The sequence below is a fragment of the Octodon degus genome, unplaced genomic scaffold (genome assembly GCF_000260255.1).
Source record: "Octodon degus isolate 3935 unplaced genomic scaffold, OctDeg1.0 scaffold00153, whole genome shotgun sequence".
NCBI lineage: Eukaryota > Metazoa > Chordata > Mammalia > Rodentia > Octodontidae > Octodon > Octodon degus.
This window is the reverse complement of record NW_004524729.1, coordinates 746,862-756,299: the sequence shown is the minus strand read 5'-3', so window position 1 is coordinate 756,299 and position 9,438 is coordinate 746,862. Positions and strand designations below refer to the sequence as shown.

At 56.8% G+C, this 9,438-nt stretch overlaps 1 protein-coding gene across 4 annotated transcripts in view; it reads left to right on the top strand.

Annotated features, from left to right (window-relative positions):
* The window catches only part of Ttll1 (tubulin tyrosine ligase like 1), a 16,105-nt gene extending 8,745 nt beyond the window's left edge, over nt 1-7,360 (top strand). For 2 of the 4 annotated variants that reach the window (XM_004642385.2, XM_023702582.1), the window contains exons 8-11: nt 1,603-1,746; nt 3,199-3,285; nt 4,870-5,033; nt 6,940-7,360. In XM_004642385.2, the coding sequence (XP_004642442.1) occupies nt 1,603-1,746; nt 3,199-3,285; nt 4,870-5,033; nt 6,940-7,069 (525 nt within the window). In that variant the 3' untranslated portion in view covers nt 7,070-7,360. Of the gene's footprint in view, nt 1-1,602; nt 1,747-3,198; nt 3,286-4,869; nt 5,034-6,103; nt 6,407-6,939 lie in introns of all 4 variants that reach the window. The other 2 variants (XR_002818313.1, XM_023702583.1) reach the window with 2 other exon arrangements.
* Nucleotides 7,361-9,438: the final 2,078 nt, after the last annotated feature.

Here is a 9,438-nt window from a genome sequence, read left to right as displayed (position 1 = left end):
AATTAAAAAAAAAAAAAGAAAAAATAGTGTCACAGGTGCCCCCTGACCTAAGATAGGGCTGCATCCCCCTGAACACTTCTTAGGTTGAGAATATTGTAGATCAAAATGCATTTGGTCCTCCTAACTCACTGAATGCTGCCTCTGAGCAGTGTGAACGCTGGTCTTGCTGTTGTAGTTTTTCAGCGTTGGAGGAAGAGCCTGTGCCGGGTACACTCACCACCCGAGCTGTGCCCCTCTCTGATGCTGCCCTTTTCCTGTGCGTGTGTGGTGCTGGGATTTGAACCCAGAGCCCTCACATTGAGTGACACCCTCTGCCCTCTTTATTTGGAGTCAAAGTCTTGCTAAGTTGCCCAAGGCTGGGCTCCGCCTCACAATCCTGCCTCAGCCTCTAGAGTGCTGGGATCACAGGCGTGTGCCACCACGCCCAGTTTATTGAATTATTTTCATAAAAACTGATATTTTAAAAAAGGAATTCCTTATCTCTTTCCTTGTAGAGGTATTTTTAAAAGATAAAGTTAATTTTGGGTTGGTGATATATAGCTTGGGGCACAGGGCGTGCCTGGCAAGTGCAAGGTCCTGAGTTTGATTCCTGCCCCTCTCCCCCAGAAGATGTAGTTAATTCTGTCTTTATTCCAAGCCGGTGGTCTTTGTTTGTAACTAGGCTGTTTTGTTTGTGTTTGAAGTTCTCAAGCAAAAAGTCAACGAAGACTGAACCCCAGTCTCAGACAGCTGGGCCTTCAAAGACAGACTGGCTGTGGGGGATTGATGTGTGGGGATGGGGAGGAGGAGGGAGCAGGCATGAGACCCCGGGCTGGTGCCCCTGCAACCCAGCTCAGACGAGGCCGGGCCGGTGGCAGCCCCCAGAATCAGCTTTTCACCCACGGGCGGGATGGCGGCGGGGCTCAGAGGTTGCACTGTGGTGTTTGCATGCCCTGGTGTGTGGTGCAGGTGTGCCCGGAGCTGGCTGTCCAGGTGGCTGGCTGAGGCAGAAATCAGCAATCTGGAGCTTTCTGAGGTCAAGGCCAACAGGGGCTGAAAGCCAGAGACCAGCTGTGCTGCAGCTGTTGTGAGCGCTGCAGTGGCCACCAGAGGGCGCTGTGGAGCCTGGTGCCCTGCGGAGCTGTTGGGATAGTGGGGAGGCTGGATGCCAGCAGCCAGCATTGTTGGGTTGCAGCGGCAGGAGCCAGCGGAGCTTCCCAGAGGGTCGTGCCTGAGAGTCAGCGACCTTGCTGGGGGACCTAGGCCACACTCTGCAGCAGGGGCTCACAGTACAAACAGTCACTGTGAGACTATCCGAGAGCTGAGTGTTATATTTATTTTTGCTATACTGGGGACCATTGACCTCAGGCCTCCTCCCCGAGTTACATCTCTAACCGCCTTCAAGTTTTTTGTTCAGACAGAGTCTTGCAGTCACTAAGCTGTCCAGGCTGGGTTTGAACTTGAGATCCTCCTGTCTCAGCCTCCCGGCATGCTGGGATTGCTGCTGCGATTGCAGGCATGTGCAGTGGGCCAGCCTCCCCAGGAGCCCTCGGGAGTGTCTCAGATGCGAGTGCTCAGTGGCCTCATTCACACCCTGCCCGTGCCCGGCCCACTCTGTTCCAGGAGGACTACAACCACATCCACGGGGGCAAGTGGACAGTGAGCAACCTGCGCCTCTACCTGGAGAGCACCCGCGGCCGGGAGGTGACCAGCAAGCTCTTCGACGAGATGCACTGGATCGTGGTGCAGTCCCTGAAGGCGGTGGCGGTGAGTGGCTGCCAGGCGGGTGGGCCGAGCCCTGGAGGCTGTGAGCTGGGCCCGGAAGTGGCCACAGTGGCTGCAATTCTTTTGCTCAGGATGCCCACTTCCTGCAGGTCAGCTGGGGGCCGAGGGAGTTTTCGAGGGCTGGGCCACCTGCAGGCCCTGGGTCCTCGGGGGCGCCCAGCCCTGCTGGCAGCGTTGTCAGCGCTCCTTATGCCAGCTGTTATTCCAGCAGGAACTGATGCTTTGAGGCAGGGCATGGTGGCACCCCTGTCGCCCCAGCACTGGGGAGGCTGAGGCAAGATGACACGGAGTTGGAGGCCAGCCTGAGTTGCATAGGGAAACTGCCAAAAAGACAGAGCAAAACAGAAGCCAGTGCTTTGGCTGAGCGTGGTGGAGCCTCCGAGAGGCGGAGGCAGGATCGTGGCAAGCTGAAGCCCGCCTGGGCCTCCTAGCGAGACCCTGGCACAGCCGATCCGCCAGCTGAGAATTGGCCCCTCCCGAGGCTGAGCAGGGCGGGGCTGAGCAAATGCTGGCTCAACACCTCTACCATCATCCGGTTAGTCATCCAGCAAGAAAGAAACGAATAGGAAATCCCGGCAATAAGAAATGAAAAAAGATAGGAACTGAAGAGCTTCAGTGCTTGCTTTTTGCCTGTTGACCAGATAACTAGAACTACCTGCATTATCTGCGCAGCTTGGGGCTTTTATTATTTTTACCTACAGATGTCTCTTTTTGGTAATGACAAACATGTTTTTAAAAAAAGCCTGGTTTTTCTCAATACACCTTTAAAAGTTTTTAAATTGTTTCATATGAGGTCAAGTTGAGATTTTTAAGAACTTCATTTCTAATTTGTAATAAAAGCTTACAACTTAATTTTTTCAAAAAAGTCAACAAACTGCAAGCATCTGTTAATAAAGGTTTTAAATAATAATAATAGAAAGACCCTGTCTCAAAATTTATGCAGGCTGGGCTGTGGATTAGTGCAAGGGCCCAGGGTTCAATCCCCAGTACCAAAAAAAAGGAAAGCAAGAGCAGGCTGTGTGTGGGGGGCTTTCAGGAACCTCATTTTGAGGCGCCTTGACTTTGCCACTTCATGGATATTTAGGCCCAGAAATCCCTGTCCTCTCAGCACAGATCGTACGTTTGTTTGCAGTCTGCTGGCATCACAGGCACAAATGGATCTGCGCGTGCCAGGCCCCTGCTCTGGCCGCACAGCCTGGATCCCCAAGGGCTCTTGTCACCCTGTGACTTGTAAGACAGCCCACGAGGGCCCGGTCCCCAAGCTAGTGGAGGAAGGGGCTTCTGTCCCATGGCCGGAGCAGCATCTTCCACCTGCCACTGTGGTGTCTCCCAGGAGTCCCTGGTCATGACCCTGCTCCCCCAACTGCACCCCGACCTGGCGGTCTGCTGTGAGTCACTGGGCCACCTGTGACCTGCAGGTCCCTCTCTCTGCAGCCAGTGATGAACAATGACAAGCACTGCTTTGAATGCTACGGCTACGACATCATCATCGACGACAAGCTGAAGCCCTGGCTCATCGAGGTAACTGCGTGGGCCCGTTTCCAGGCACGGGGCTTTGCCCTGCACTGGGCTCAGTGGTGCCCGGCCAGCAGGGACGGGGACAGGAGGACAGAGACAGGTGTCCAGGTCTGTCGCTCTGTTGGTGGCCGAGTTGACCTCGGTCCCTCGTCCTCAGCAGCTCCATCTGCAGGGGTGTGTTGCATCCGTCTTCCAAGGAGCCTGGTGACTGGCGCAATGTGGTTATGGGGTTTCCAGCTGCTCCCCACTTCAGCAGCCCTGCACCTGACCTCTGGGGACATCTTCCCCTGGGAGAGGCACTCACCACTCTGAGGCCCTGGCCTTGCTGTCCAGGGACAAGGTGTACTCTGATTCTTTGGCTTGTGGAGTTGTTTGGCTGTGTTGGTTTATTTTTGTTTTGGTTCTAGTACTGGGCCTTCACACTGAGCCTCATCCCCAGGGCCTTCTGGGGTTTTTTGTTTGTTTGTTTTTTTGTTTTAATTTTGAGACAGTGTCTTGGGAAATTGCCCAAGCTACATTCAAATTTGTGATCCTCCTGCCTCAGCCTCCCAGGCTGCTGGGTTACAGACCCGGCTTCCCCCTCCTCTTTTTGCTCCTGGGGACAGAGACGGAGTCATCACACGGAGTTTCGTCCCTGGGCCTTGATTTACTGTTTTATTTGAGACCTGCCTTGCTGAGTGGCTGAGCTGCCCGGGGTTGGCTCAGACTTGCCCTCCTGCTGCCTCAGCCTCCCGGAGTGCTGGATGCGGGCATCGCCATCTCGCCTGACTGTTCCCTAGTGTAGTAGCGAGTCTGTCTGTCTTTAATTTCTAGTTTTCATTAGCACCTTCGCGGTAGGGAGTTGGCGGGTGCATAGAATGCATCCCCTCCGGCCTGCCTGTAGCTGCCGGTCAGTCTTCACGCACTGCCCATGAGGATTACTGCTCTGTAATTCTCGGCAGAACCAGGTGCTGAAATCCTTGGCCCTGGGCGTCAGATCTGCTGCTGGGGCAGCAAGGCCATAACCAGGAGGGAAACCGGCCTCACCTGGGCCAGAGCGGCCTGCGGCGGGAGCCCCAGCCTTGGCCCTCTCCCAGACAGACAGACATCAGCTCCGAGCCCAGGGCCCTGTGCAGAGGCCTCTGGGACCGGACCAACTTCCCACGTTCCAGGACCGTCGCTCTCTGGAACTACACGTAGGCCTGCCCGCCGCAGTTTTGTTCTTAGGGGACAAGGGCGCCATCTAGTGTCCTTAAACCCACACTGCTTGCTGCACAGCCAGGGCCTGCTGGTCGCCAAAGCCTGGGACACCTGGTTCTTAGGACAGGGTTGATTGCTCAGCATGGCTGTGCACACTCATCGGTCCCAGCCTTCAGGAGGCTGAGGCAGGAGGATCTCTGCTAGGTCACGACCAGCCTGGGCTACATAGTGAGTTCAAGGTCAGCCTGAACTGAGTAGCAAGACCCTGTCTCAAAACATAAAAAGAATTTCACATTGAAAGGTGACAATTCTACCCAGAGGGGGCGACAACCGTGTTTGTCCCGCGGCACCTGTTTCCACGCCCCCGGAGCTAGCAGCTCACGTGAAGCCTGTGTTTTCCTCTCCTAGGTTAACGCGTCCCCGTCTCTCACCTCCAGCACGGCCAACGACCGAATCCTTAAGTACAATCTGATTAACGACACCCTCAACATTGCGGTCCCCAACGGCGAGATCCCAGACTGCAAATGGAACAAGTCACCCCCGAAGGAGGTGCTCGGCAATTACGAAATTCTGTAAGTTCGCAGGACACCTCATCTGTCCCTGTGTTCCAAGCCGAGGCCAGGGCGGGGCTTCCAGGGCCACGTGGCTGCACCGTGTGTGGGCAGAGCCCTGCTGGGGCCAGACGACTGACCCCAGTAGTGAGCATTCGTGGTGCTCACCAGCGCCATCGCCCGGCGGCCGCGGGGACAGCAGGGGGTGGGGAGGATACCCCGCTTCCCCTGGAGCCGTGGGCCTGCAGCTGTGGCCACTGTGGGCACTGCAGTGTGACTAGAGCCCAAAGGAAGAAGCGGTTCCCAGCCGCCAGAGGCTCCTGTGTCCCTAGCTTCTTCGTACAGAGGAGGACACAGGCCCAGAGCAGTTCAGGGCCTGTGGGAGTGAGGGACGCAGAATAGAGCGAGAGCCGCGGGAGGCCACCTGGAGTGACGGTGGAGCGCTCCCAGGGCTCAGGGGAGGCCTGGTGCTGCAGAGACAGAACAGCTTCAGGAAACCCCCTCCATACTGTAGAAGAAAGGGAGGAAGAAGGGAAGAAGCCAGCAGCGCACTCTGGTAGGCCCAGCACAGGGGAGGCTGAGGCAGGAGGATTGCCATGAGTTTGGGGCCAGCCTGAACTACAGAGGAAGACCCTATCTCAAAAACCAAAAGTAAAATAAAGCAGCGGGGGTCAAAAGCTCCATTGGCACTAGTAGGGGAGGCAGAACGGCCCGATCTGGCCTGTACCCACTGAGCTGTCCTTTCCCACCCCAGGATGACACTGGGGACTCCAGCACCGCTGACAGGGAGGGGCTGGCCCCAGCAGGAGGGGAGGAGGAGCTGGAGCCTGAGCCGGGGACAGAGACCCACACGGGGCACTTGGGGCACGCGTGCCTGAGCGCCTCACAGCCACATAGACCTGGGCACTTGGCCGGCAGCTGGCCTCAGGGAGCCTGGCCCCAGCTGTGGGGATCCTGGCCCCTGCGGACAGAGCCATTGTGGCCCTTCTTCCAGCTGCCTTTCTGGGATGGACAGACCATGTCAAGTAGGCCAGGGCTCTGGGGAGCGTTTTTCCGTTTTCTTTCGGCTTTTGATGATCCTCCTGCCTCAGCCTCCTCAGTGCTGGGACTACAGGAGTATGCCACCATACCTGGTTTGAAGAGAAATCTTACAACAGACCCAGGAGGAGCCAGATGCAGAATGCTGGCCTTGTGTGACCCCCAGAGGTGGTGGCAGTGGGGGGAGCAGTGCCAGTGTGGCCCCGGGCACATGAACTCCAAGGAACCTGCACCTCCAGTTTCCTGTTCCTGTGCGCCCTGGGGGCGCAGGCAGCAGCCCAAGGCCTCCATACCTCTAATTTGGAGGAAATGAGACGTCCCCCAAGGAAGGGCCATGTTCCCAGGAGCTGCTCCAGGTGTGGGTGACACCCTTCCACCCCTCAGAGACCTCAGGAAAGCACTCAGCACAGCGGAAGGGCAGGGAAGGGTGGGACCTTCCTGGTGCCACGGCCACCAGCCAGGGCTGCCAGGCTCAGGCAGGGAGAAGTGCGAGTGTCCCGTGCCTGTCCCAGGCCCCTCCTGGCAGGTCGCTGACCCCACTCCGGGCTGAGTGGGCTGGGTGCTGCATGTGGAGCAGTGGGCGGTGTGAGTGGTCCCCCCCCCCCCGGCTGCTGGCCTGTCGCACATGTTTCCTTGTGGTCACTGCCATGTTGGCCGGCAGCCTGTCCCCATGTCACCTAGCAGAAGGCTCTATAATAGCACCTTAACCAGGTGGCCTCAGTCTCGGTGGCCTTGGGTGTCTCATGGACTGTAGAAGCCGCTTGTGCCAGGCTGTAGTTGGGACGGGAAGGAACAGGACCCGGGGCCCAGCCAGGCCACTTTCTGCTGACATCTTTGCCGCTACCTCCCAGCAAGGGCTCCTGATGACCCTGGAGACCTCTGTTCCCAGGTACGACGAGGAGCTGGCCCAGGGGGATGGTGCCGATAGGGAGCTCAGAAGTCGCGCAGGCCAGACGCCAGGGCCCAAAGGGGGCCGCTCACGAGACACCGGGAGGGCTGGCCTCACCACCTGGAAGTGACCTCCGGGAGTGACCACCTGGAAGCGACATCCGGAAGTAGCCAGCCAGAAGTGACTGGCTGGGGCAAGCCGGCCCGGCCTGGGCTCTCCCTGCCGCGTCCTGCGGAGGCCGCCCCTTTATCCAGTGCTCCCCCACTCCGGGCTGTGTGAACCATAAAATCACTGTGTTTGGAAGGCCAAGGAGTGTTATTTCATCAGGACTGAAAGGACAGACTGAAGCAGATCCGCTGGGTGTGGTGGCGCACTCCTCTGATCCCACCACGAGGAAGGCTGGGGCAGGAAGGAGGGTGGATGCGAGTTTGGGGCCAGTCTGGGCTACATAAGCAAGGCTAGCCTGTACCGCATAGCGAGACCCTGTCTCACCCCCCCACACACACACAAACACATGTTCTCTTCGGCTGCATATATACTAAAAGCAAGAAAAAAGAAAAAGAAATGTAGAATGTGTACTGCTTTGATGGAAGGCAACAGCTAAGCCTGTGAGCCAGCTTGTTATACAGTATTGGCATTTTTAAAATTTTGCACTAAATAAAAATAAGAAACAATACAAAATTGTCTGTTTGGTTGGTTGGTTTGTTGGTTTTTTGAGCCAGGGTCTTGCCACATAGCCCAGGTTGGCCTTGAACTTGGCAGCGATCCTCCTGCCTCGGCCTCCTGAGTGCTGGGATTAGAGGTGTGCGCCACCACGCCAGATTCCCCGTTGGTCTTGCTACACTGTCAGCCCTAAGGTATTGTTTCGTGGTATTGTACGGCGCGTGGGCGTGAGGTGGATTTCTTCCCGGGCCTCCCACATGTGGACAGTAGGGGTGTCACCCTGCACTTGCGTGGGCATCCTCCCATACACAGCGCCCGTGTGCGGCGTCCCGCTTGCAGTGAAGGAGTCGGTTCTAAGTCAGGGCGGGAAGCTGGAGGAGCCGCCGTGGGAGCGGCCGAAGCTGCGGATTGCTCTGATTCTGGCCGAGCGTCATGGCTCCCAGGGTGGTTGGGGTGGCCCCGTCTGAGGATGGCGGCTGTGGGGTGCCTTGTCTAGGTCTTCACACCTAGCTCTAGTGCAGCTGTGACCTACACTGTCCCCTGGTCCCTCTGGACCACTGCTGGACTCCTGGATTGTGAGTTTGAGGCGAGCCTCTATCTTAAAAAAAATAGAGGAGGGGGTTGATGAATTGTGCCGCTGGGCCCAGAAGTAACAAGTGCTGGCGCCCGCCCTGTCTGCCAGCCTCCCTCTGCACAGCCGACTTTCCTCTTAGCCCTAGGCCACCTTGGCTCCTGTTACCTTCCAACAGCGTCTGTATTTTGATGTTTTGGAGACTGGCTGGCCTTGCACTCCTTCCACAGCCCAGGCTGGCCTCAAACTTGTAGCGACCCTCCTGCCTCAGCCTTCAAGTGCTGGGATTACAGGTGTGCGCTTTCCCAGCCTGCCCCTGAGTGAGGTCCTCAGAACCCTCTTTGGGAGCAGGAGGAGGGTGGAGCCATGCGACCACATTGTCCCCTTGCTGAAGCTGAAGCCGGTTGGCTGTGCAGGTGGCTCTGTCACTGACTGATGGTGTCACAGGTGAGTTCATCCTGTCACCTTGGGAATGGGTGAGCCGGAGACAGTGCTGCTCATTTGGGACTCTGCTGTCGCCCTCTTTGGGACCATCAGGAAGAACTGTCCTGTCTTTTTGTCAGCGGTGATCTTTGTCACTGGATGTTTTGTTTCCCAGGACAACGCGTTGCTTCTTCCCACAGGTGCCACAGCCCCCACGCCTGGGCAGCCTCCTGCTCTGTCCTCTGCCTGGGCCCCTGCCGGCCTTGTCCGGAGCCCCATCTCAGGGAGCCCCCTTATTCTTGTCATCCCCAGCCCTTCTTCCTCATTTTATATTTATTTATTTTTATTTTTTTATTTTGACACAAGGGCTCCTTAAATTGTCCGTCCTGGGCTCAAAAGTTGAGACCCTCCTGCCTCAGCCTCTCAGAGCTCTGGGATTATGGGCATGTCTCACTTTCTCACACGTGACCATCCTGCCCCTGCACACTGTCATCCTGCACTGGCCCTGCCCCATACCCTGTCTCCATACACCGCGGGAGACTGGCAGGCACCCGGGGTGGGGGGGTGACGCACAGGATACTGGGGGACCTCCTGGAGCCAGCCGGGGCCATCGATTTTGTCTCCTGTTTCGTATGTCTCTTAGGAGGCTGTCTTCACCTAAGGAGATGCTTCTCTGGCTTTGCTGGTTGGCCCTGACCGCAGTCATGTGGCATCTCAGATGCTTTAGATTTAAAAACAGTATTCTCTGGGGAACACATTCTATTTTAGAAAATGAACTACTGCCTGACTCTGGAATAGAAGATAAAGCCAATTAAGATCTTTAAAATAAAAACAAAATAGGA